Genomic DNA, 27,592 nt, shown 5'->3' with positions numbered 1-27,592 from the left:
TTGTTACATTTTGTTTTACAAAGTTGGGAAAGTAATGTTTAAGTCAAGCCTTGATGTTGCCTTACACAAAATAATGATTCCAGACTCCACACAGTGAGGCATACAGCTTAATAGGTTATTACGCTTCTTTGTGGGGGGTATCGGATCGGTACTCTGTATCGGCAGATACTGGACCGCCATGTATCGAAATCGGTATCGAATGCCAAAAAGCCAGATTGGTGCATCCCTACTAATAAGAGTGTTATTGTGTCGATTCACGGACGTAACTCGGTTTCATTTCATCCACGGCTCCCTCTCCATTGCAGGACGGGAGGGACATTGAGGGGGAAATTCCCGTAGCACTTGCCCTAGCCTCGGCGACCTTAGACATAAGCAAAGGCTCAATTTATGTAATCTAGATAGCATTCTTTGGAGACATAGCACCATAGTGTATACGCATAGTTTCATTGTATAGATATCCCACTATTAGACAGATGTTAGGTTCTCAGCTTCTTTTCATGAATCTGATGTATTACCAGGTGTTGTTCTTGCTTACTGTAAATCGCTCTGGATTAAGAGCGTCTGCTAAATGCCTACATTGTATTTGTAAATTGAAATGTAGAATAATTAATAATAATAAAAAGCCCTAAAATAAAAACGTATTGTATTTGCATGTTCACTTGAGGTGTCGGAACATCTTCTGGATGTCTCGGAGCTCAGCAGGCTCAGATACCCAATCACAGCTCAGCAGGCTCAGATACCCTATCACAGCTCAGCAGGCTAAGATACCCAATCACAGCTCAGCAGGCTCAGATACCCAATCACAGCTCAGCAGGCTCAGATACCCAATCACAGCTCAGCAGGCTCAGATACCCAATCACAGCTCAGCAGGCTCAGATACCCAATCACAGCTCAGCAGGCTCAGATACCCAATCACAGCTCAGCAGGCTCAGATACCCAATCACAGCTCAGCAGGCTCAGATACCCAATCACAGCTCAGCAGGCTCAGATACCCAATCACAGGGTTTCGCTTTTCCATTCAACCAACCAACACACATTGAGACTACCAGGCCCCGTTTCATAGGAGTTGACTTCAAAAGCGTACCTTTGGGTTTGGGGAATTTCTCATGTTACGTCTACTTGTGTGATACTTAATCCTTATCTCTAACGGCGACTGTGGCTCAAGAGGGTAGAGCAGGTTGTCCAATGATCCATGGGTCGGCGGTTCGAATCCCGGCTCCTTCTGTCTACACGTCGAAGTGTCCTTGAGCAAGACACTGAACCCCAGATTGCTCCCGATGTGCTGGTTGGTGCACGTGCCTTGCATGGCTTCCGCCGCAATCGGTGTATGAATGTGTGTGTGAATGGGTGAATGTAATGCACAATCTATGTAAAGCGCCTTGGATAAACGCTATATAAATGCACCATTTACCATTTATCGCACGCACGCACACTGGGGCGTGCGTGCACAGCATTACAAAGTTATAAGAAAACCTATCAATTCCATTTCTCCTCCATTTCCTTGTCCATTTTCCATTTCCAGCAAAGGGATAATCATTATTTTGGTCAGTAGATCCTGTTGAGCTGGTCATTTTGAAGGTAGCTCTCAAGTAAAAAAGGTGTGTGGCCGCCGCTGATTTACACAAATCCACGCGCCTTCTTCCTTCAGCGCGTCCTGTCGGCGCCCACCAGGGCCATCAGCCCGTCGGTGCTCATGGACTTGGGCCTCTCCAGGGGGAAGCCCAGGGCTCGGCTCCACACCAGCTGGGCGAGCACGCCCAGCGCGCGGGAGACGGCGAACAGCACCGTGTAGTACTTGGTCTCGGTCATGCCGTAGTGGCGCAGCAGCACGCCGCTGTGCGCGTCCACGTTGGGCCACGGGTTCCGGGCCTTGCCCTGCTCCCGCAGCACGCCGGGCACCACCCGGTACAGCTGGGACACCGTGCGGAACCAGGGGTCGTCGGGCAGGTGCTTCAGCGCAAACTCCCGCTGGCACGTGTAGCGCGGGTCCGTCTTCCTCAGGACGGCGTGGCCGTAGCCCGGCACCACGCGGCCCGCCCGCAGCGTGTTCCAGATGCAGTCGCGCATCCGCTCGTCGGACACCTCCCCCTCCTCCTCCTCCCCCTCCTGGCCGACGCCCAGCTCCGCCCGGAGCGCCTCCAGCCACGCCAGCACCTCCTGGTTGGCGAGGCCGTGCAGCGGGCCGGCCAGGCCGTTCACGGCGGCGGCCAAGCACAGGTAGGGGTCGGCCAGGGCGCTGCCCACCAGGTGGCCGGCGTGGGCGCTGACGTTGCCCCCCTCGTGGTCGCAGTGGATGGTGAGGTAGAGCCTCAGGAGCTCGGCGAACTGGCCGCCGCCTCCGTCGGTGTCGTCGTCGTCCGCGTAGCCCAGCATGTTGGAGAAGTTGCGGGACCAGTCCAGGCCGGGGTCGACGGCTCCGATGCAGCTTCCCCCGCGGTACAGGTTGCGGTAGATCTTGGCGGCGACGCAGGGCAGCTTGGCGATCAGGTCCATGGCGTCCTCGTAGGCGAACTCCCAGTACTCGGCCTTGCCGACGCCCTCGGCGTAGGCCCGGGCGAAGCCGCTCTCGGTGTTCAGGGCCGTGACGGCGGCGCCCAGCTGCGACATGGGGTGCATGTGGGCGGGGAAGTTGTCCAGCATGGTGACCACGTGAGAGGGCAGCGCCGCCCTGCTCGCCCACTCCCTGGACACCCAGTCGACCTGCTCCCGGGTGGGCACCTGGCCCGTGAGCAGCAGCCAGAAGAGGCCCTCGGGCAGCGGCTCGCGGCCGCCGCCCGGCGCCTTGGGCAGCAGCTCCTGACACTCGGGGACGCTGAGGCCGCGGAAGCGGATGCCCTCGTCGGGGTCCAGCACCGACGTCTCGCACACCAGGCCCGTCATGCCCCGCATCCCGCCGTACACCATGTCCACGGTGACCTGGCCGATGACCGCGTTCCCGTGCTGCTGCCTGAACTTCTTGATCCTGGTCCGCTCCTTCGGGATGAGCTCCGCCAGGACCTCCTTCAGGTTGGTACTCGTCGTCGTCGTCGTCGTCGACATCGATGGTCTGGCGACCGCGAGGACGGCGGTGGCATTCTTTGACTTGAGGAGTTTACTCGCTCGTCTTCTGAGATTGGACAGAACCATCGGACATTTTGTTGTTTTATGTAGAAGCAAAATCGACAAGAGAAGCTGCTCCGCCGCCCCTTTATACGCTGCTGTCGTGCATGTACGGTAGATAACGTAACATGTACGGTAGATAACGCGAGGCCACATATGGAGCATGATGGAGGTCTGACGTCACACACAACACAAACCGTTGCCATGATCACATGTTGACGTGACAAGAACCGATGGTGGACAAAGCATTGGACACTAGTACTTGTAGTTGGGTAATATTTCACCAGGTGTGTGTCTATACTTCAACTCACGAGAAAGTACTTGGATTTTACATGGAAGTACATTATTAGGCCAATTTAAAAAAAAGTAATAATACAAATGTTGATATTTTGTAGTCATCTATCATGTCATCTATGACATATTTATGATGTATGACTCCAAGTGGGCAAGGTTTCAGCCTAATCAGAGCCCCAGTGACTTCTGTTATAAACGTAGTTCCAGACAGACACGGACACACACACATGCACACAGATACAGCGCAGACCCTCTTATAGACTACCACAGTCCTGATGGCGAAGAGGATCACTGACACAAACCTGACCGACACGAACTGGAACCTTGAGGACGATTATCCCATCGCCAGCGAGGGCGTGTTGAAGAACCGTGAAATCAAGAAGGCCGTGCGCCGAAACGCCGGAGGAGAGGGCGAGGGTCCCAGAGCCCTGAGAGGGTTCGACGGACTCCCCGCCACGACATCAACAACGACCACAACAACAACAACAACAAGCGCCGGCATCGGTGCAGCAGCAGCGCCGGCGTTCTTGGGATTCGGCAACGGCACCACGTCTTCATTTGGCGGCTTGAGCGGCCTGACCCGCGCAAACAGCTTCGCTCCTTTAACGGGCGCTTTCTCTTCCCCCCCCAACCATACTACTACCCCTGCTTTGGCGCTGAACGACCCTGCCGCCTCCAAGCCCACCACGACTAGCGTGGTGACTTCGAAGCAGACCGATGGATTATTCAGTCCTTTTGGTGGTTTGTATAACGCTGGTGGTTTGTATAACGCTAATTTAGCCCCTGCTTGGGCACTGAGCAACCCCGCCGCCGCCAAGCCCACGGCGGCTGACGTGACTTCCAAGCAGACCTTCGATGGTTCCAGCCTGACTCGAATCGCCAGCAACAGCAGTATCAGTTGCTGCGGCACAGGCAGCGGCAGCATATTCAACAACAGTCCTAGCAGCAGTAGCGTCCCCAGCAGCAACACTAGCAATAATATATTCAACAGCACCAACACTAGCAGCAGCAGTAGTATCACTAGCAGCCTCAACAGCACCAACACTAGCAGCGTTAATGGGGACTATAACCGAGAGCTGGCTGCGCTCAACTGCTCGGTGCGCGACTGGATCACCCAGCACGTAAACGCCAACCCTCTCTTAGACCTCAGCCCCGTCTTCCTGGACTACGAGCGTCATCTGGCCAACATCGAGGATAAGTACTCGGGGGTGGTGGCAGAAGCAGCAGCCGGGGCGGCGGCGGCGGCTGGATCGGCCACGGTGCTCGAAGGACTCGCAGACAGTCAGGCGTCAGGAGAGAAGCCGCAGGCGGGCCCGCCGACGACCAGTACCGCCACGTCACCCTCCTCCTCCTCCTCCAGCGAAGGCACTCGGTTGTTTTCATTTGGCAATAAGGATCATGGCCGCTCGTCTCCGGACAAAAGCGCTGCCGCTCCCTCTGGCTCCCTGGCTGTCCTGCCGCCGAGTAGCTTTGGGCCGATGGTGGACACCTCTGCCGCGGGATATGCGGGCACGCCGCACCTGCCGCCGACCGCTCCCACCCCGCCGCTGCTGCCGTTCTCCAGCACCGGCCCTCCGGATCCGTACGACAAGGACGCATTCTCCGGTGGCGGCACTCTGTTTGCGTTTAACAAGAACAGGGACACGTTCTCAAGCAGCTCCATTCCGTTTTCCTATGACAAGCGCGCCACGTTCGGCCCATCCTTCCCCGGCCCCTTTGGCCAAGCCCCCCTGTTCCGAGCGCCACAGGCCTTCTCCGCTGAGTCTGTGGCCCCCCCGTTGCCCTCCTCCGGTTGTGCTGGAGGCGTTATAGGGGCCGAGACTGTCCAGCCGACGACACACGACAACGGAGCCAATACGGAGTCGGACGAGCCTCCCAACCCCGAAGTCACGGAGGTCAAGGAGACGGACGCTTTTTACTCCAAAAGGTGCAAGCTGTTTTACAAGAAGGAGTCGGAGTACAAGGAGAAGGGCGTCGGAACGCTGCACCTGAAGCTCACGCCCGGGGGAAAGACGCAGCTCATAGTCCGCGCCGACACCAACCTGGGGAACATCTTGCTCAACATCGTCCTGCAGGCCTCCGTGCCTTGCTCCAGGGTGGGGAAGAACAACGTGCTGGTGGTGTGCGTACCCAACCCGTCCTTGGATGACAAGGACCCCGACAGCCCCCTGCCGCTGCTCATCAGAGTCAAGACCACCGAAGACGCAGATGAACTTCACAAACTTCTCGAAGAGAAGAAAGTGTTGTGACGCGTATTCGCGACTTCACCAAACCCCACGACTTTATGTGTTTTCCTGGCTTGCCAGAACTGTGGACAGATTGGTTTCATATACTCTACTCTAAGAAGGAGGCTGGCAGGGCACTGCGTCAGGCACCCAGAACTTGAGGCAAGTAATTTGACCCTATGGGGAGCCAACCCAGGGCAAAGCCAGGAGGGGAAAGAAGCATACCACCTAATGTAGACGTGCTGCGACGCGACAGCTTGACTGACAACACTATATGGAGCTCAAGAACCTGATGTTGGATAGGACATTGTGGAGGGCAGCGATCCATGAATCCCAAGTTGGTGTTATAGCTAGACCTCACTCTCGCAGCAACTAACAACAACTTGAATGCATGTTAGGTCAATACCCCCAAAAGGAAACAAAGTAAAGAATGGCCGTCCCATGTGTTCAACATGAGCCCAAATGAGTGACATTTGGGCTGAAGAACCTTTGACCACATGGGCCCTATTTTGGGACCGTGTTGTGGAGCAAAAATAGCTGTCTTTATTGCCCTTTTTCCTCCTTCTTAAAGGACAACTTTAGTTTTTTTCAACCAAGGTTCATATTTTAGGTTGTTATTAGAGACGGTAAAAAGATTAGTGTTCATTTTTTTTTTTTTTGCTGCTTTCTTTCGTTTTAGGGATTTTAGCTGTTTTTGACAGAGGGGTGGGGGCATTCGAGGGGAAAAATGTGTATTTCTTTTACAAAATGTTATAGCGATTTATTTTTATTATTATTTACTATAGTCCTACTAGACCCCAAGAAATTACATCTGGCCACATAAGATCAGTATAGGCCTCCTTCACATTCAGTAGATCCTGTGATCTTCTGTGGCCAGATGTAATTTCATGGGGTCTATTAGGACTATAGTAAATAATAAAAAAATAAATTGCCATAATATTTTGTAAAAAAAATACATATTTAGCCCCATGTTCGTGTGCCCTGTCAAAAACAGCTAAAATCCCTATAACGAAAGAAAGCAGCGAATTAAAAAAGTTTAAAACTCATATTTACTTTCTCTAATAACAACCTAAAACATGAACCTTGGTTGTCCTTTAAAGGGATTGTGACATAAATCTTTTGTTTTTATTTATTTTCCTAAACTCAATTGCACCCCAAAAATAACTGATTTTTGTAACATTCAGTAGATTTCCTGTGGTGTGGGGTTTTCTGGCTCTGAGTTTCCTGCTGTTTGTGATGTAAGAGACAGAAAATCCCAATTATATCAATGGGATTTGCCAGCAGATGTCACTGTTTTGCCTGTTTTCATTGCAGCTCAGAAGACTTCCAAACCCCAGAGAAAACTCCAGACCACAGAAAATCCACTGAATGTTCAACGTTTTTTTTAATGTAATTGAGATCATAAAACCTAAAAGAAAAACGAAAACGAAAAATAAATGAAAATTAATGTCATGAAACCTTTAACCCCATTTTGGACGGGAACCCCTTTTGGTGTTTTAAGCATTATGTCATACTTTAGCAGATCTACAAGCTCATAGCACGGCACAGAGTGCCGCGTTACGAGCTTGTAGGTCTGCTGCTATTTTTGAAAAATCGTGAAAATGTGCCTCAAATCATTGAATATATTTTCTTTCAGAGCGAACGTTTTTAACTCAAATCTTTGCTTCTGGGGGAGGGGGGGTCCCCTGGAACAACATATTTTCAGATGAGGGTCGGTGGCCAATTACATATAGTTTTTGGGGGTCCTTGACATGAAAATGTTTGAGAACCACCGATATAGAAACATAGGGTTTAGAAGACAGTTGTAGAATCGGTATCGGTCGAAATGGGTTAAGGTTGTTGAGGGATATTTCACCTATGGTGACATGGCGGGGATGTCAAGTCACATCATGGTGTTTGTACATCTTTGCAAACGTTGTTTTTCGAGAAGTACGTACTGTACACTGTCCACGTCACTGTTACATTTCACAGAGGCACAGGTTAACCCATTCTGACCTGAGATCAGATTCATACGAGGTTTCCACTGGACACACACTGGTCTGATTAACCCATTCTGACCTGAGATCAGATTCAAAAAATTGTCAGTCGTTCTTCAATTCTTCAAAAATAGCAGACCTACAAGCTCATATCGCGCCACTCGGTGGCGCGATATGAGCTTGTAGATCTGCTATTTTTCAATAGCTAAAGCATAACATGATGATTTTTATCAACACGTGTCAGACGCTCGCCAAAATGTGTCTTTATTAGGTCGACGTTTCGGTCGATTAGACCTTCATCAGGACAGACAGACTGAGGCACAGATGACATTGATGGTTACATTCTGTACACACAGAAGTATTCGGGCAAAGACATTAGGGACATCTTTACCCGAATACTTTTGTGTGTAGAGAATGTTGAGGCGTTCATGCTCAAACTATACATTGTATTTGTATGTATGGTATTGTAAAGGCTGTGCACGAGACACAAGATTGTCTCCATGCATGCGAGTATGTTTACCAGTTGTCACTGTATGAAAATGGCGAGGGAGAGCACACCCGGTTGTGTTGGAGGTTTCAATTTCATTTTGCCTGACTACTTCACTTGCAAATTAGGGGGGGGGGGTTGTTAAACGTGGTAATTTGTAGGTCGGTCTCGGGCCCGGTCCATAAAGTTGTATTGTATAGTGCATCAAGGCTAGTTCTTAGGCATCATTGAGGGTCTTACTGTCCAACATAATCTTCTCTCCAGGTTTAAATGCTGGCATCCCTGCATATGGGCAGCTGGCGCATCGGAAAGCATCGCCCAGGTAACAATTCCCACAGGACGACTTTGCCGGGGTGGTCTTCTTGTCGCCGGTACCTTTCTCGTCCAGCTCCTCGGCCAGACCACAAGAGCAGTTCTTGCAGGCCTTCTTCTTCTTCTGCTTGGCCCCGGGGGGTCCGCAGGCCGACGGCGCTCTCAGAGAGGACGGGTCGGGCTTCTTCAGGTCGTCGCTGTCCAGCAGAGCGTCCGAGTCCAGCAGATCCGCGTCGTCGTCGTTCGTGTCGAACGACGACAGCGTCCACATCTTGGCGGCGTTGGGATCGAGAGCCGCTTTGGGTTTCGCTTTCCCGAACGGCGGCTTGAGCCGAGCAGAAGATCCCATCTCGTAGGAGGGCTTGGAAGAGGACACTCGGACCCTGGCGAGCGAGCCGTCCTGGTAACCCATGGCGCCCCGGAGGGAGCTCACTACTTCCGGGGACGGGGTTACTTTACTGACCTCCGCGATGGATATCAAACCGGATAACTTCAGCGCCGACGTCAGTCTGTCGGCGGTCCTGACGACGACGCTCTGTCTCTGGCCGTCGCTCTCCGTGACCGTCTCCTCCACAACCAGCTTCCCACCTGGTCTGAGAATCCGAGCCATCTCCGCCAGCGTCTCCAGGCTGTGGAAGGAGTGACTGTCGGCGAGAAGGCACGACAGAACCCAGTCGAAGGTGGACGTCGCGTGGGAGGACGCCGGCAGTCTCTCCACGTTCTCCACCGACACCCGGCCCTCTGCTCCGACGAGAGTTCCTAGAGTTTCCGCCAGCTCCTTCAGGGTGACGGGTGATGTGGGCCGGGTCCACACGAGCATCACCCTGTCTCCTGCTTTGATGCCTAGGTCTGCTGCCATGGCGTCGTGCTGCCGACCTGTTGATCTACCTTACGTGCGTCATCGGGTAAGAGATATTGCTGATCAGAGTACTTGTATACACCGGTCTGACATCACAGACCTCCATATTTGGGCAAGAAAGTCTGACAACATTTCCCTCCATTTGTGGGGGGGGGGGGGGGGGGGGCATGGCAGACGTCACGGTGATGTCACCAAAGTTGGATTCATGAGCTCAAAACAGGGCCGCGAGGTGGCTGCGAGTTCTCACCCCATTCAGGCAGCCGACGAGATTATCCAGAGGACTGTTTGTCGCACAATGTGCATTCAATAGGTTTGGCCACTGGACTGTTTGAGGAAAGACGCAAGCCGAAACATCATTAGTCACCCCTGCAATTGAATGAAACGTGCAGAACAAGTCAGATGCTCCAGTATTACATTTTGAAAAGCGAAGGTGTTTCCCCCCCCCCCCTTTTCAATTTGTTCCACTGTTTTTGTCCCAGGACCATTCCACCCACAACTGAACGGAAACAAACGCATATTGATATTTCCGTCGTGAGCCGTCCGTCCGCGTCATCGCTGAAACGATGCTGTCTCTTCTGGGTCTCTCGGACTCCCAGAAGATCGGCATGGGGCTGACGGGCTTCGGCGTGTTCTTCTTCTTCTTCGGGATGCTCCTGTTCTTCGACAAAGCCCTCATGGCCATGGGGAACCTGCTGTTCGTCGCCGGCCTGGCGTTCGCCGTGGGCCTGGAGAAGACCTTCCGCTTCTTCTTCCAGAGGAAGAAGGTGAAGGCCACGGCGTTCTTCCTGGGCGGCGTGCTGCTGGTGCTGATGCGCTGGCCCCTGGTGGGCGTGGCCCTGGAGGCGTACGGCCTGTACCTGCTGTTCCGCGGCCTCCTCCCCGTGGCGGTGGGCGTGGCCCGGAGCGTACCCGTCCTGGGCACCGCCCTGAACATGCCGCTCATCCGTGGATTCGTGGACCGGCTGGGCGACGGCAACACCGTGGTGTGATCACAGAGTACTAGAACGGTGGTGCCCGGATGTAGAGCACAGAGTCGGTCAACGGTGGAAGTTGGAGATCCATGGCCCACCCCGGGCTATGCGCTACCCCGTTGTACCCGTTGTGTTAAGCATCGCCACCACACACAGGCTGCGTCCCCCGCGCGTCGCCGCCATTATTTTCAATGAACCTATCGCACACCGGCTGCGTCCGACGCGCGCTGGCGCGCGGTCCCGCCTCGCCTGCCGCGCCGATGCACCGCTGTTCTATTTTCCAGGCGTTGCCGCGCGGCGGCCTCCACCCGGCTATCCGTGGGCGTGGCAATGGAATATTAGTCAACAAAACTCCCCAGCCGCGTGGTAGCGCGCCAAGTCCTGTTGGTGTTGCCGTGCGGCTATGGCGCGCGGCAATACTGTACCGTGGCGGCGGTCGCAGATGGTGTGTGTCGGGCTTCAGAGTACCCGTTGTACCCATTGTGTCAGAGTACCCGTTCCAAACAGAAAAAACTGCCTTTCTTCCCAACTTTTTTTTTTTAAACTTGACTACAGGAGCGGTGGTCTCGAGAACTTGACAGGAAAAAGACTCGCTCACTGTATAACAAAATGCTCATAAAGTGATCTGTGCTCAAAGTGCAATTAAAAAAGCAAACGTTTCGGTCCTAAGACCTTCGTCAGTGCTATAATGTAAAGTACCCGTTGTTCCACCCATCTGTCTCTGTCCCTTTTATGCCCATATATGGAGACTCCTGTATCTTTGTCTCTCTTGTGTCCCTTAAATCCTATGTATGGAGTTCTGTCTCCGGTATGCCCAAATATGAAATGTGTTGCCTAATCTCAATGTGAGGTTAGGTCCAGCTGGCAGAGCCTGACCGGAGCCGTTTGTGGCGGTTATGGACAGCCGTGTGTCCGACCGACTCAGGGGGGCAGTCAGTCAGACAGATCTTTTGTGAAGCCACTAAGGAAATCGGGACTTCCTAAAAGTTCATATAATGGCCTGTTGTGGCGCTGTCTGTCATTGGGCCCAAAAAAAACCCATAGCTCCATAGAGGTCCATGTATTTGGGCCCAACTTCACCTAGACTGTATTTTAACTTAATAAACATGGTCATGAATACTTTCTGCTTCCAGTCACTAGTTTAAAGTCTCATTTCTAATGTCATAATATTATTTTTGGAAAAGTATGGTCCCATTTATTAAAAATAAAATGACCATAAAGTGGAGTATGTTCTGAGGGGCGTGGCTACCGTTACAGTCTATGATCGGGATCCACCCCCCGTTCGAGTCAAAATAAAAACCAACGAAGAAGAAGGGGGGTCCCGCCTCGTTGTCTGGGCCAGCCAATGGGCCAGCTGGGCCCAAACGGAGCCAGCCAATGGGCCAGCTGGGCCCAAACGGATCTATAGAAAGATGGCGATTTACAATTCAAGGACTGACAGGCTTCATCTCATACGTCCATATCAGACCCGGAGAATGCTTTGTCCATTATGTGTTTTTACAGTCTATGGTCCGACTCAACACCGGACACATGCACTCCCTGTGGTGGAGTCGGTGGGGCGAACGGTTCTCAATTTACGTGGATTACACACACACACACACACACACACACACACAGAGACGTGGTGCATTTATACATAGATGGCAGAAAGAGTAGAACTGGCACGTCTACAGGATGGCAGCAGCAGGACCAAACCGTGCACAAGGCGATATAGAAGTCCGCTCACTGTGACTCTGTAAAGCTCCCAGACAACGCTATAGAGCGTCGCAGTCCCGCCCCCCTCGAGAGACCCGGAAAAATAAATCGCCGTTCATTTTCCTCATAGGCATTTCTTGAAGTATTTATTTAAAGACGGTTACGCCGCGGACAAAGCCAACTCGGATCGTGACAAATCATGACAATGAACACAATGTTTTGGGCCGATCAAATCATTAGAAAGAAGAAAATAAAGGCAGGAGACAACACTATTTGTTTTGTTTTTTCTTCTTATAATTTATTTGATCGGCCCAAAACATTGTGTTCATTGTCATGATTTGTCACGATCCGAGTTGGCTTTGTCCGCGGCGTAACCGTCTTTAAATAAATACTTTAATAAATGCCTATGAGGAAAATGCATTGGGATTTATTTCCTGGGCCACTCGTCGTTCTGAAAGGGGGAGGGACTGCGACGCTCTATATGGATGGAGTAACGTTGGGACACAGGCCCGGCGATAAGAGCGCCCCTCACTTCACACGGGTGTGATTTCTTTTACATCTATCTAACCACTTAACCCATTCTGGTGTCGGCATCATGTTATGCTTTAGCTATTGAAAAATAGCAGATCTACAAGCTCATATCTCGCCACCAAGTGGCGCGATACGAGCTTGTAGGTCTGCTATTTTTGAAAAAAAATCGAAGAACGACTGACATTTTTAGAATCTGATCTCAGGTCAGAATGGGTTAATCAGACCAGTGTGTGTCCATGTGGAAAGCTCGTATGAATCTGATCTCAGGTCAGAATGGGTTAAGCTGAATAAAAAGTACCCAAAAATATAATAGATAAAAAAGAAAGCTCACCCACTTTCCAGCTGTAGGCGTCCAGATCCCTGGACTATGTGGCACTTTGAGAACCAATGATGAATTTACACCTCCGTACAACATGTCACCTGTATATCGACCAAGTCTCCAGGACTGGGAGGGCCATTATGTTATACTGTAGCTATTGAAAAATAGCAGATCTACAAGCTATATACGAGCTTGTATTGCTATTTTCTTTATCGTGAAAGTGTGCCGCAAATCTTTGCAGAGCGAATGTTTTTTTTAACTCAAATCTTTGCTTCTGGGGGGAGTCCCTGGAACAACATATTTTCAGATGGGGGTCGGCGGCCAATTACATATATTTCTTTTGGGGGTCCTTGGCGTGAAAAAGGTTGAGCACCAGTCACATGGAAACATGGGTTTCTCTGAAAACTGTAGAATCGTCCTCAGGTCTAAATGTGTTAAAGGACCACTTCACCACTTTTCAACCTATCTTCATATAATAGGTCCTCACTAATAATCATGATAAAATGGCGCAATTTCTTTCTACTCTGTCTGTGTCTCATAGGAGGGCTGTGGGTAGTTCAGAAGCCGTCTTCCAGTGACATCATCGATGGGGAATACAAGCTAATAGAAACGGCAGGCTTTCTAGTCCTGAAAAGTTGCAATGCGAAAATGGAAGCCATCGTTCTCACGATAATGAAAATCTAAACATTTTTGTAAAAACAATATTGTTTAAGAAATAATCTGGCTAATGATGATGTCACTGGAAGACGGTTTCTAAACTGCCCACAGCCCTCCTATGAGACACAGACTGAGTAGAAACAAATCGTGCCATTTTATCATGATTATTAGTGAGGACCTATTATATGAAGATAGGTTGAAAAGTGGTGAAGTGGTCCTTTAACACTAGTGTGACTTTTTGTTCTGTTCTGATTTTTATTTTTTTTATTTTATTTATCCATTTACACATACGTGGCTTTGTGTATTAATTCCGTATGAACATGATATTCTGTATAAACCTTTTTTTAGGCCCTGTGAGGCTGTGACTTAACCCATTCTGACCTGAGATCAGATTCATACGAGGTTTTTCCACTGGACACACACTGGTCTGATTAACTCATTCTGACCTGAGATCAGATTCTAAAAATGTCAGTCGTTCTTCGATTTTTCAAAAATAGCAGACCTACAAGCTCGTATCGCGCCACTCGGTGGCGCGCTATGAGCTTGTAGATCTGCTATTTTTCAATAGCTAAAGCACAACATGATGCTAACACCAAAATGGGTTCCCGTTCAGATTGGTTTAATGTGGGCCTGTAAATAATCATATGATAAAAGGCAGCGCTCGCTTCACAAAAGTGTGATTTTGAACTTGAAGATAAACAAGGTATAGCATCTGTCCAAACAACATTATGAAAAAAGAATATATTGAAACTATGGAAACTAGGATGGATACCAAGTAAACAAATTAATCTAGCATCTGTCTGAATAACACAAACATGGTCTAAAATACATTACACCTTTGGTAGCCTTTGCTTAAGACTGCAAATAACAACCTCTTTACTTAGAAAGTATATAATGAAGCATTATAGCTAACCACCTGGGAAGTGTGTGTGTGTGTGTGTGTGTGTGTGTGTGTGTGTGTGTGTGTGTGTGTGTGTGTGTGTGTGTGTGTGTGTGTGTGTGTGTGTGTGTGCGCGCGCACATAATTGCGTGCGTGCGTGCGCACACCAAACACGATAAGAGAAACATCTTATCTTTCTGTAGATACACCTGACGACCTTATTGAAGGTAGGAAACAAGCGCACGCACGCACACACGGACGCGGACGCGCGCGCACACACACACACACACACACACACACACACACACACACACACACACACACACACACACACACACACACACACACACACACACAAACACACACACACAGACACACACACACAAACACCATTCCGTCCCTGCCTTTCACTCCCTGTTAATTGAAGCAATCGTTAACAAACGTCCATGAACAAAACTTCCACGAAGTGTTCGTGCTCAGTGTATCTCGTATTGCAGACTGTGCATTTTGAGCTCCAGACTTTTGCTTGTAACTTCTACATGAGTAGAAGTACTTCTACATTGCAGTATTGATAATTTTACTTAAGTAAAAAAATTGAGTACTTTTTTTCCGCTGCTATACTCTACCATCTGGTTAATCCATTCTGGACGGGAATCCCTTTTAAATATTAAATATGTTTAAATATTATTATTTTCAGAGCCAACGTTGGGTTCCTGGAATAACATATTTTCAGATGGGGGGGTCGGCGGCCAATTACATATCATTTTTGGGGTCCTGGCCTTGACATGAAATATTGAGCACCAATGATATAGAAACATGAGTATTTCAGAAAACTGTCAGGATTTAGAAGACTTTTTTTTTTAATTTCGACATCAGGCCTAAATGGGTAAAAAATGTGAGTACTTTTTTCCACTGCTATACTGCTTTACGTTTTAAATCTCAAATCGAAATCAGACCAGCCTCTCCTCTTTGGTGTAAATAAAAAGAACGTTTTTGCTACTCACCAAAACAAAGGCGGGTTGTGTCATTAGAAAGCCTACTTTCCTTAGTGGACGCACTTCTTTTTATTCACGCTAAAGAGGAGAGGCTGGTCTGATTTCGATTTGAGATTTAAAACTGAAAGTCCCATAGCCTTATACGGCGCAGGGCAGAATGGTAGAAGCAGTAGAAGGCTATGGACCAGAGCTACTCCACCATCTGGTTAATAGCGTTCCTCCCCTACATGTGTCCTTCGGGCGTACCTGAGCCCTACAGAATGAAACACTGCCAGTAAACTCCTCTCTGGTCCTGACTCCCCGCGAGCGCAAAACGCTCAAATGCTTTGTGCTATCATTATACGGCTACAACTTACCCCCTAGAACATATACTTTTCTCCTAAAGCACAACTAAAGATTATCTATTCACCGCAGGTCTAATTCAACTGAGTGTGTGGAAATAAACGAAGGAAACAAAGTGAAGAGTGAGCAGTTTCAAAGTTGTTCCCTCCTCGGTGACTGGAGGTGGGGTTTGGGGGACAATCGCTATTATTGTTTTCACACAGCATAAACCACGGTATGCAGCGCATTCCGGAAGGTATTCACACTCCTGCACTTTGTCCACATTTTGTTTTGTTACACCCTCATTTCTTCAAAAGTGATTCATTTTTTTTCCCCCTCATCAATCTACACACAATACCACATAATGATGAATATTTTGTTAATTCATTATTAAAAATAAGAAACTGGAAAAACACAAAGTACATAATTGTGACCAAATTTGACTGGTAGACTGCCATTGGATTTTTTTGAATTTTAGTTTTTTCATTTCATATCAAAGCAGGGAATCGTAGCTTCAAATTGACATATTGGTTGTTCAGTTTGACCCACCAGTTTTGGAGATATGGCTTATAGAGTAATGTCTGGCAGAAAACAGCGAGTTGAGAAAACAGGCTTGAAAGGTTCACTTCTGTGGTCTCTAACATTACAATAATGTTTAAGCATTTTTTTTCATATTTACATGTCAATTTCAACTTTGACACTTATTTCAGACATGCTCTAGTATGTGAAGAGTCTGCCTGTGCTATTAACTCATTTTGAAAAACAAAAACAAACAAAAAAAATCTCCTCTGGTGAAAAGCTGGAATGTGCGCGATGGCAGTCTCTCAGTCAAATCTGGTCACAATTATTCACACTCTTGATTTAGTACTTTGCTGATGCACCTTTGGCAGTAATTCCTTTTAGGGAATGATGCTATACAAGCTTGGCACACTTTGAATTTGGGGTATTTTTCCCCCATTCTTCTCTGCAGAAAAAATGCTAGGAATAAAATTCCAATTTGTGATTATTGGGGTTATTGTGTGTAGATTGATCAGAAAGAATACAGATTTTTGAATGAGGGTGTGAATACTGCTATATATTTCACTGCACTGTATATTTCAAGATGGAGAGATCTACTGTATATCCATATACAGTATGGCCCTATATAGACGCGTCGCTCGGATCGGCGGTTCAGGAAAACCACAGACTACTTATCTCTACTCCTCCCTCGAGCCAATGCACGCGCTGAGTTTTATATCAGCACATCATGACCGTATTAAATGGTAAATGGTGCATTTATATAGCGCTTTTATCCAAGGCGCTTTACTTGTGCATTACATTCACCCATTCACACACGCACGGACGGACGCACACGCGCACGGGCGCACACACACACACACACACACACACACATTCATTCAGGAAACCATGCAAGGCACCGATAACCTGCACATCGGGAGCAAGTATAGGGGTTCAGAGTCTTGCCTCGAGGACACTTCGACACTATAACTCTGGGGGAGCACCACAGGGATCGAACCGGGAACCTCACGGTTCCCACACGGCTGTTCTACCGTACAACCTCTATACCGCTGCGCCACTCACTGACGCCCCTATTATTATGTGCATATATCTCTACTTATGCCTATATATATATGGGCTTGTTTGTGGTTATGTCTGAGCCATAGTGATGCCAGAGGTCTGCTGGCCAGGCTGACTCTCCCCAGAGCCTTAGATATATAGACAGAGCAAACTGCGGGAAATGGTGTCTTAGGTCACATTCATACCAGAGAGCTTTGCTGCGATTAAAACGAATTCTGCTGCGCATTTTCAGAAAGTGCACTTCGTTTGGCATGTGTGAAGGAGCTCATTCGAATCGTAATGCGTATCAAAGAACCGCATTATACTCAGAGCAAAAACGGGGGTTTCGCTTCGCTTCCAATCGCACTTGATTACGATTCGGTGCAGGTGTGAATGCAATCCGCAGTAAATAAAGGAAATGAAGCAAACAATGTGGCGGGTGAGAAGCTGAACACAGTTGGAGACGGAGAAGGCATATTTTACGCAGCGCAAAGATGTCCCATTACCGTGGATAGACGTGGTCGAATGAGGAGACTGAAGCCCTGATCGAAATGAGGACGAGTACATTAATCAATTGCTTAAGAAAACACATAAACACTGCAGTGCAGTGTAATAGTATTATAGCCTACAGAATATTCTGTCTGTCTGTGCGTGCCGTAAACATGGAGTGCTGTCACTGTGTGGGGACTAGTGGGGACTGGAACTTTCATCTCAATAAACGTGTAAACATTTTGCGCTGCTGTCTGTTATATCAGTGCGCTCAGCGCTGTGCCTGCATGCCCAAAAGAACAGTGTGTGGCTGCGTGCGTATAGACTAGTGAGAGAGAGAGAGAGAGAGAGAGAGAGAGAGAGAGAGAGAGAGAGAGAGAGAGAGGGGGGTCCAGTCCCAGACGGCACGACACATGCACGTTATGACTATACTTTTATCACAATAGATTTCACTGTGTTGTAGGTTTATGAATGGAACACATTGATAAAGGTCCCCCCTGCTGCGTTTCCAATTGCTACGGATGACAGTGTGAAGGCAAACCGCAGCAAATTAAATATGCAAGAATCCCAAAATCTCCGCCCATACGCATGAGTCTACCGAAGTATTAGGTGAGAATGTGACCTTATAAACCCATGAGGGTTGGACACATTGTGTGCAGGACACGGAAATACATAAATAATCAATCAATCAATCAATCATGCATGCAGATCTATGTCTCTGACAGGAGCAGAAATAATGACCCGACTGGGAGCAATTCACTTTAATGGCAGTTTGCATATTATGCCATTCAGCTTTTGACCAATGTAACCATTATTTTAAACATTAGGCTATTGAAGAAAATGCAGATACACAAGCTCATCGAGTGGCGTGCTATAAGCTTGTATATCTGCTATTTTTTAAACGAGCGCAAATCTTTGAATGTATATTCTTTCACAGCGAGAGCAGCATTCAAAAGTTGCCCTCAGAGCAGCAAATGTCAAGCATTTAAGCTCTTTGACTCCCCTAACACGACTTAAGACGAGTGTAATTGACTGTAGAGCAGCCCTCTCTCTGCGTGTCTGCTCCCAGCCCACAGCCAGTGGCCCTGGGTTAGGGTTACCCTCTGCGTGTCTGCTCCCATCCCTGCACAGCCAGTGGCCCTGGGTTAGGGCTACCCTCTGCGTGTCTGCTCCCATCCCTGCACAGCCAGTGGCCCTGGGTTAGGGTTACCCTCTGCGTGTCTGCTCCCAGCCCACAGCCAGTGGCCCTGGGTTAGGGTTACCCTCTGCGTGTCTGCTCCCAGCCCACAGCCAGTGGCCCTGGGTTAGGGTTACCCTCTGCGTGTCTGCTCCCAGCCCACAGCCAGTGGCCCTGGGTTAGGGTTACCCTCTGCGTGTCTGCTCCCAGCCCACAGCCAGTGGCCCTGGGTTAGGGTTACCCTCTGCGTGTCTGCTCCCAGCCCACAGCCATGAGTGGCCCTGGGTTAGGGTTACCCTCTGCGTGTCTGCTCCCAGCCCACAGCCAGTGGGCCTGGGTTAGGGTTACCCTCTGCGTGTCTGCTCCCAGCCCACAGCCAGTGGGCCCTGGGTTAGGGTTACCCTCTGCGTGTCTGCTCCCAGCCCACAGCCAGTGGGCCCTGGGTTAGGGTTACCCTCTGCGTGTCTGCTCCCAGCCCACAGCCAGTGGCCCTGGGTTAGGGTTACCCTCTGCGTGTCTGCTCCCAGCCCACAGCCAGTGGCCCTGGGTTAGGGTTACCCTCTGCGTGTCTGCTCCCAGCCCACAGCCAGTGGGCCCTGGGTTAGGGTTACCCTTTGCGTGTCTGCTCCCAGCCCACAGCCAGTGGCCCTGGGTTAGGGTTACCCTCTGCGTGTCTGCTCCCAGCCCACAGCCAGTGGCCCTGGGTTAGGGTTACCCTCTGCGTGTCTGCTCCCAGCCCACAGCCATGAGTGGCCCTGGGTTAGGGTTACCCTCTGCGTGTCTGCTCCCAGCCCACAGCCAGTGGCCCTGGGTTAGGGTTACCCTCTGCGTGTCTGCTCCCAGCCCACAGCCAGTGGCCCTGGGTTAGGGTTACCCTCTGCGTGTCTGCTCCCAGCCCACAGCCAGAGGCCCTGGGTTAGGGTTACCCTCTGCGTGTCTGCTCCCAGCCAGTGGCCCTGGGTTAGGGTTACCCTCTGCGTGTCTGCTCCCAGCCCACAGCCATGAGTGGCCCTGGGTTAGGGTTACCCTCTGCGTGTCTGCTCCCAGCCCACAGCCAGTGGCCCTGGGTTAGGGTTACCCTCTGCGTGTCTGCTCCCAGCCCACAGCCAGAGGCCCTGGGTTAGGGTTACCCTCTGCGTGTCTGCTCCCAGCCCACAGCCAGTGGCCCTGGGTTAGGGTTACCCTCTGCGTGTCTGCTCCCAGCCCACAGCCAGTGGCCCTGGGTTAGGGTTACCCTCTGCGTGTCTGCTCCCAGCCCACAGCCAGTGGCCCTGGGTTAGGGTTACCCTCTGCGTTTCTGCTCCCAGCCCACAGCCAGTGGCCCTGGGTTAGGGTTACCCTCTGCGTGTCTGCTCCCAGCCCACAGCCAGTGGCCCTGGGTTAGGGTTACCCTCTGCATGTCTGCTCCCAGCCCACAGCCAGTGGCCCTGGGTTAGGGTTACCCTCTGCGTGTCTGCTCCCAGCCCACAGCCATGACTGGCCCTATAGCCACAAACGTCCCGTACGTGTCCCCAAAATCAGCAGGCCAGACCGGGTTCGATCGCACCGTTTACAAGCCCCCAAAGCCAGCTAAAATGAAAATAAAGAGGATTTGTATAATCCTATATTAGATTTTAGCTTGTGCGTGTGCGTGTGCGTGTGCGTGTGCGTGTGCGTGTGCGTGTGCGTGTGTGCACATGTGCGCGCGTGTGTGTGTGTGTGTGTGTGTGGCAGGCCAGCACGAACTGGTGCTGTTATGCTGTTAATCCATTCTGACCGGGCACCCATTTTGGTGTCAGCATCATGTTATGCTTTAGCTATTTAAAAATAGCAGATCTACAAGCTCATAGCGCGCCACCGAGTGGCGCGCTATGAGCTTGTAGGTCTGCTATTTTCTGAAAAATCTAAGAACGACTGACATTTTTTTAAATCTGATCTCAGGTCAGAATGGGTTCATCAGACCAGTGTGTGTCCGGCGGAAACCTCGTATGAATCTGATCTCAGGTCAGAATGGGTTAACGCACGGGGGGGGGGGGGGGGAAGGTGCAATTATGGAGAACACCTGAAATTGGTTTTTCAGGCCCCGCCGCTCGCCACGCAGCGTCCGTCACATGACTGACGGCTCCTCCTCTTTTCTCTCCTTCCCTCTCTTTTCCTTCCTCTCCGTCCTTTATTCTCCCGACGTTAACCCATTCTGACCTGAGATCAGATTCAAAAAATGTCTTCTATATATACACGCTGACAGTTTTCTGAAAAAGCCGTGTTTCCGACCTGAGATCAGATTCTAAAAAGCTGTTTCTACATTGTAAATCCCTGGAACATGTGACACGTTTAAACCTAAACACCATGTGTGTAATAATAAAATGCCAAATGTTTATTAATGGTCATAAAATACAGTAGAACACGAGTTCACTCAAACACCTCACGAGAACACCTAGTGTTCAAATTCTAAACGCCTATAATATGACTGACTTTGATTGTAAAAACTAAACACGTTTATGTGTTTAAAAAGTGTTACAGGCGATTAAACATGTTCTTCTGTTTATAATCTAAACACTGTGACACGTTTAAAAAGTGTTACAAATATGTGTTTAAAACTGTTTATAACCTAAACGCTTGGGTTTAGTGTGTATGTAATGTCAGTGGTTCTTCGATAATAAAAAAAAATAGCAGACCTACACAGCTCGTAGCGCGCCACTCGGTGGCGTGCTATGAGCTTGTAGATCTGCTATTTTTCAATAGCTAAAGCATAACGTAATGCTAACACCAAAATGGGTTCCCACGCAAAATGGGTTAATCCCCCTCTTTTCTTCCCATTACTCTCTTCACAGAGGCAGGGAGAGGGTGACCGACAGGCACGTTGTGTCTTTTTCTTTTTGAGGGAGAGAGAGACGCCTCGACGTGACATTCTCAATTATTGTCTCTTTTTTCTACACACGACTTCGCCCCAAAGCTCTGCAATCTCTTTTTATTGACTGAGCTGCATCATGCACACTAAACCCAAGCGTTTAGGTTATAAACTGTTTGAAACACATATTTGTAACACTTTTTAAACGTGTCACAGTGTTTAGATTATAAACAGAAGAACATGTTTAATCGCCTGTAACACTTTTTAAACGTGTCACAGTGTTTAGATTATAAACAGAAGAACATGTTTAATCGCCTGTAACACTTTTTAAACACATAAACGTGTTTAGTTTTTACAATCAAAGTCAGTCATATTATAGGTGTTTAGAATTCAAACACTAGGTGTTCTCGTGAGGTGTTTGAGTGAACTCGTGTTCTACTGTATTTTATGACCATTAATAAACATTTGGCATTTTATTATTACACACATGGTGTTTAGGTTTAAACGTGTCACATGTTCCAGGGTTTTACAGTGTGGAAATAACCCATTTTGACCTGAGATCAGATTCTAAAAATGTCTTCTGTATACATCCTGACGAAATCGATTTTTTAAATAGCAGATCTATACAAGCTCGTATATGAGCTTGTAAAGATCTATTTTTCAATAGCTAAAGCATAGCATAATGCTATAACACCAAAAGGAGTTCCAGCTGGCCCAAAATGTGATAAAACACGTTTCCAAGGCTATACTGATTGAGCTGACTGGAAGTCAAACCCTCTGGAACTCTAATGGCGATGATAAGTTATACCGCTGACCGAAGCCCTGCGTTCTCCAAATGATCACCCCTTATTATTATTACACCAAGCCTTTCAACACGCTACACACACACACACACACACACACACACACACACACACACACACACACACACACACACACACACACACACACACACACACACACACACACACACACACACACACACACACCCTCTCACACACACACACACACACACACTATACAACTGGCTTATAATTCAACAGTGCTGACATAATGAAGGGACATTATACAGTACAGTATAGTGTCAGCGCTATACGGTCACCGGTCGCCTTAAGGCTTCTTACTGCTTATTACAACCCCAGTGTCTCCCCAGTGTCCCCCCAGTGCCTCCCCAGTGTCCCCCCAGTGCCTCCCCAGTGTCCCCCCAGTGCCTCCCCAGTGTCCCCCCAGTGCCTCCCCAGTGTCCCCCCAGTGTCTCCCCAGTGTCCCCCCAGTGTCCCCCCAGTGCCTCCCCAGTGTCCCCCCAGTGCCTCCCCAGTGTCTCCCCAGTGCCTCCCCAGTGTCTCCCCAGGGCCTCCCCAGTGTCTCCCCAGTGCCTCCCAGTGTCCCCCCAGTGCCTCCCCAGTGTCCCCCCAGTGTCTCCCCAGTGTCCCCCCAGTGTCTCCCCAGTGTCCACCCAGTGTCTCCCCAGTGTCCACCCAGTGCCTCCCCAGTGTCCCCCCAGTGCCTCCCCAGTGTCTCCCCAGTGCCTCCCCAGTGTCTCCCCAGGGCCTCCCCAGTGTCTCCCCAGTGCCTCCCAGTGTCCCCCCAGTGCCTCCCCAGTGTCCCCCCAGTGCCTCCCCAGTGTCCCCCCAGTGCCTCCCCAGTGTCCCCCCAGTGCCTCCCCAGTGTCCCCCCAGTGTCTCCCCAGTGTCCCCCCAGTGTCCCCCCAGTGCCTCCCCAGTGTCCCCCCAGTGCCTCCCCAGTGTCTCCCCAGTGCCTCCCCAGTGTCTCCCCAGGGCCTCCCCAGTGTCTCCCCAGTGCCTCCCAGTGTCCCCCCAGTGCCTCCCCAGTGTCCCCCCAGTGTCTCCCCAGTGTCCCCCCAGTGTCTCCCCAGTGTCCACCCAGTGTCTCCCCAGTGTCCACCCAGTGCCTCCCCAGTGTCCCCCCAGTGCCTCCCCAGTGTCTCCCCAGTGCCTCCCCAGTGTCTCCCCAGGGCCTCCCCAGTGTCTCCCCAGTGCCTCCCAGTGTCCCCCCAGTGCCTCCCCAGTGTCCCCCCAGTGCCTCCCCAGTGTCCCCCCAGTGTCTCCCCAGTGTCCCCCCAGTGTCTCCCCAGTGTCCCCCCAGTGTCTCCCCAGTGTCCCCCCAGTGCCTCCCCAGTGTCCCCCCAGTGCCTCCCCAGTGCCTCCCAGTGTCTCCCCAGTGCCCCCCCAGTGTCTCCCCAGTGTCCCCCCAGTGTCCCCCCAGTGTCTCCCCAGTGTCCCCCCAGTGTCTCCCCAGTGTCCCCCCAGTGCCTCCCCAGTGTCTCCCCAGTGCCTCCCCAGTGTCCCCCCAGTGCCTCCCCAGTGTCTCCCCAGTGTCCCCCCAGTGCCTCCCCAGTGTCCCCCCAGTGCCTCCCCAGTGCCTCCCAGTGTCTCCCCAGTGCCCCCCCAGTGTCCCCCCAGTGTCTCCCCAGTGTCCCCCCAGTGTCCCCCCAGTGTCTCCCCAGTGTCCCCCCAGTGTCTCCCCAGTGTCCCCCCAGTGCCTCCCCAGTGTCTCCCCAGTGCCTCCCCAGTGTCCCCCCAGTGCCTCCCCAGTGTCTCCCCAGTGTCCCCCCAGTGCCTCCCCAGTGTCCCCCCAGTGCCTCCCCAGTGTCTCCCCAGTGCCTCCCCAGTGTCTCCCCAGGGCCTCCCCAGTGTCCCCCCAGTGCCTCCCCAGTGTCCCCCCAGTGCCTCCCCAGTGTCCCCCCAGTGCCTCCCCAGTGTCTCCCCAGTGCCTCCCCAGTGTCTCCCCAGGGCCTCCCCAGTGTCTCCCCAGTGCCTCCCAGTGTCCCCCCAGTGCCTCCCCAGTGTCCCCCCAGTGTCTCCCCAGTGTCCCCCCAGTGTCTCCCCAGTGTCCACCCAGTGTCTCCCCAGTGTCCACCCAGTGCCTCCCCAGTGTCCCCCCAGTGCCTCCCCAGTGTCTCCCCAGTGCCTCCCCAGTGTCTCCCCAGGGCCTCCCCAGTGTCTCCCCAGTGCCTCCCAGTGTCCCCCCAGTGCCTCCCCAGTGTCCCCCCAGTGCCTCCCCAGTGTCCCCCCAGTGTCTCCCCAGTGTCCCCCCAGTGTCTCCCCAGTGTCCCCCCAGTGTCTCCCCAGTGTCCCCCCAGTGCCTCCCCAGTGTCCCCCCAGTGCCTCCCCAGTGCCTCCCAGTGTCTCCCCAGTGCCCCCCCAGTGTCCCCCCAGTGTCTCCCCAGTGTCCCCCCAGTGTCTCCCCAGTGTCCCCCCAGTGTCTCCCCAGTGTCCCCCCAGTGCCTCCCCAGTGTCTCCCCAGTGCCTCCCCAGTGTCCCCCCAGTGCCTCCCCAGTGTCTCCCCAGTGTCCCCCCAGTGCCTCCCCAGTGTCCCCCCAGTGCCTCCCCAGTGTCTCCCCAGTGCCTCCCCAGTGTCTCCCCAGGGCCTCCCCAGTGTCCCCCCAGTGCCTCCCCAGTGACCCCCCAGTGCCTCCTCAGTGTCCCCCCAGTGCCTCCTCAGTGTCCCCCCAGTGCCTCCCCAGTGTCCCCCCAGTGCCTCCTCAGTGTCACCCCAGTGCCTCCCCAGTGTCCCCCCAGTGCCTCCCCAGTGTCCCCCCAGTGCCTCCTCAGTGTCCCCCCAGTGCCTCCCCAGTGTCCCCCCAGTGCCTCCCCAGTGTCCCCCCAGTGCCTCCCCAGTGCCTCCCCAGTGTCCCCCAGTGTCCCCCCAGTGTGGATTAGGAGTCTGCTAAAGGCCTAAATTGTCAATTGTCTAGAAAGAAAGAAAGAAAGAAAGAAAGAAAGAAAGAAAGAGCAAGCTCTTTATTTACACTACAGTATTGGGGGGGGGGGGGGGGGGGAAACATAATGCAGTTGTTCAAAGTAAAACACACCCTCTCACACACACACACACACACACACACACACACACACTATACAACTGGCTTATAATTCAACAGTGCTGACATAATGAAGGGACATTATACAGTACAGTATAGTGTCAGCGCTATACGGTCACCGGTCGCCTTAAGGCTTCTTACTGCTTATTACAACCCCAGTGTCCCCCCAGTGCCTCCCCAGTGTCCCCCCAGTGCCTCCCCAGTGTCCCCCCAGTGCCTCCCCAGTGTCCCCCCAGTGCCTCCCCAGTGTCCCCCCAGTGCCTCCCCAGTGTCCCCCCAGTGTCTCCCCAGTGTCCCCCCAGTGTCCCCCCAGTGCCTCCCCAGTGTCCCCCCAGTGCCTCCCCAGTGTCTCCCCAGTGCCTCCCCAGTGTCTCCCCAGGGCCTCCCCAGTGTCTCCCCAGTGCCTCCCAGTGTCCCCCCAGTGCCTCCCCAGTGTCCCCCCAGTGTCTCCCCAGTGTCCCCCCAGTGTCTCCCCAGTGTCCACCCAGTGTCTCCCCAGTGTCCACCCAGTGCCTCCCCAGTGTCCCCCCAGTGCCTCCCCAGTGTCTCCCCAGTGCCTCCCCAGTGTCTCCCCAGGGCCTCCCCAGTGTCTCCCCAGTGCCTCCCAGTGTCCCCCCAGTGTCTCCCCAGTGTCCCCCCAGTGCCTCCCCAGTGTCTCCCCAGTGCCTCCCCAGTGTCCCCCCAGTGCCTCCCCAGTGTCTCCCCAGTGTCCCCCCAGTGCCTCCCCAGTGTCCCCCCAGTGCCTCCCCAGTGTCCCCCCAGTGCCTCCCCAGTGTCTCCCCAGTGTCCCCCCAGTGCCTCCCCAGTGTCCCCCCAGTGCCTCCCCAGTGTCTCCCCAGTGCCTCCCCAGTGTCTCCCCAGGGCCTCCCCAGTGTCCCCCCAGTGCCTCCCCAGTGACCCCCCAGTGCCTCCTCAGTGTCCCCCCAGTGCCTCCTCAGTGTCCCCCCAGTGCCTCCCCAGTGTCCCCCCAGTGCCTCCTCAGTGTCACCCCAGTGCCTCCCCAGTGTCCCCCCAGTGCCTCCCCAGTGTCCCCCCAGTGCCTCCTCAGTGTCCCCCCAGTGCCTCCCCAGTGCCTCCCCAGTGTCCCCCCAGTGCCTCCCCAGTGTCCCCCCAGTGCCTCCCCAGTGCCTCCCCAGTGTCCCCCAGTGTCCCCCCAGTGTGGATTAGGAGTCTGCTAAAGGCCTAAATTGTCAATTGTCTAGAAAGAAAGAAAGAAAGAAAGAAAGAAAGAAAGAGCAAGCTCTTTATTTACACTACAGTATTGGGGGGGGGGGGGGGGAAACATAATGCAGTTGTTCAAAGTAAAAAGTGCACTGCATCAACTACAACACCATTATCTCCAAAAGCATTTGTCTTATTCGTCGTTGACACTTCATTACTCTGCGGCGGCGAGGCGCTCAGACCGCGACAACGGCATTAGAAGAGAAGAGATCCTGCAGCTAATACGCCCCCATAGGGACGTGTATTGAACAGCTAATACGCCCCCATAGGGACGTGTGTTGAACAGCTAATACGCCCCCATAGGGACGTGTATTGAACAGCTAATACGCCCCCATAGGGACGTGTGTTGAACAGCTAATACGCCCCCATAGGGACGTGTATTGAACAGCTAATACGCCCCCATAGGGACGTGTGTTGAACAGCTAATACGCCCCCATAGGGACGTGTGTTGAACAGCTAATACGCCCCCATAGGGACGTGTGTTGAACAGCTAATACGCCCCCATAGGGACCTGTGTTGAACAGCTAATACGCCCCCATAGGGACGTGTATTGAACAGCTAATACGCCCCCATAGCGACGTGTATTGAACAGCTAATACGCCCCCATAGGGACGTGTGTTGAACAGCTAATACGCCCCCATAGGGACGTGTGTTGAACAGCTAATACGCCCCCATAGGGATGTGTGTTGAACAGCTAATACGCCCCCATAGGGACGTGTATTGAACAGCTAATACGCCCCCATAGCGACGTGTGTTGAACAGCTAATACGCCCCCATAGCGACGTGTGTTGAACAGCTAATACGCCCCCATAGAGACGTGTGTTGAACAGCTAATACGCCCCCATAGGGGACGTGTGTT

At 51.8% G+C, this 27,592-nt stretch overlaps 3 protein-coding genes across 3 annotated transcripts; 1 reads left to right on the top strand and 2 right to left on the bottom strand.

Annotated features, from left to right (window-relative positions):
* Nucleotides 1-1,644: 1,644 nt before the first annotated feature.
* On the bottom strand, nt 1,645-3,126 carry LOC310873836 (citrate synthase, mitochondrial-like; the record flags this gene model as incomplete). The annotated part of the gene is made up of 1 exon (XM_083786387.1): nt 1,645-3,126. One exon carries the CDS (start codon nt 3,124-3,126, stop codon nt 1,645-1,647), a length of 1,482 nt encoding a protein of 493 aa, XP_083642513.1.
* A 5,172-nt stretch (nt 3,127-8,298) lies between these two features.
* On the bottom strand, nt 8,299-9,252 carry LOC310873835 (anamorsin-A-like; the record flags this gene model as incomplete). The annotated part of the gene is made up of 1 exon (XM_083786386.1): nt 8,299-9,252. One exon carries the CDS (start codon nt 9,250-9,252, stop codon nt 8,299-8,301), a length of 954 nt encoding a protein of 317 aa, XP_083642512.1.
* Nucleotides 9,253-9,815: 563 nt separating this feature from the next.
* LOC310873834 (vesicle transport protein GOT1B-like) lies at nt 9,816-10,241 on the top strand (the record flags this gene model as incomplete). The annotated part of the gene is made up of 1 exon (XM_083786385.1): nt 9,816-10,241. The coding sequence occupies one exon, from the start codon at nt 9,816-9,818 to the stop codon at nt 10,239-10,241; it is 426 nt and encodes a 141-aa protein (XP_083642511.1).
* Nucleotides 10,242-27,592: the final 17,351 nt, after the last annotated feature.

Source organism: Protomyctophum parallelum (genome assembly GCF_964188405.1).
Source record: "Protomyctophum parallelum genome assembly, chromosome: 16".
NCBI classification, from domain to species: domain Eukaryota; kingdom Metazoa; phylum Chordata; class Actinopteri; order Myctophiformes; family Myctophidae; genus Protomyctophum; species Protomyctophum parallelum.
The sequence above is the reverse complement of the archived record's forward strand: the minus strand, read 5'-3'. Positions and strand labels throughout refer to the sequence as shown.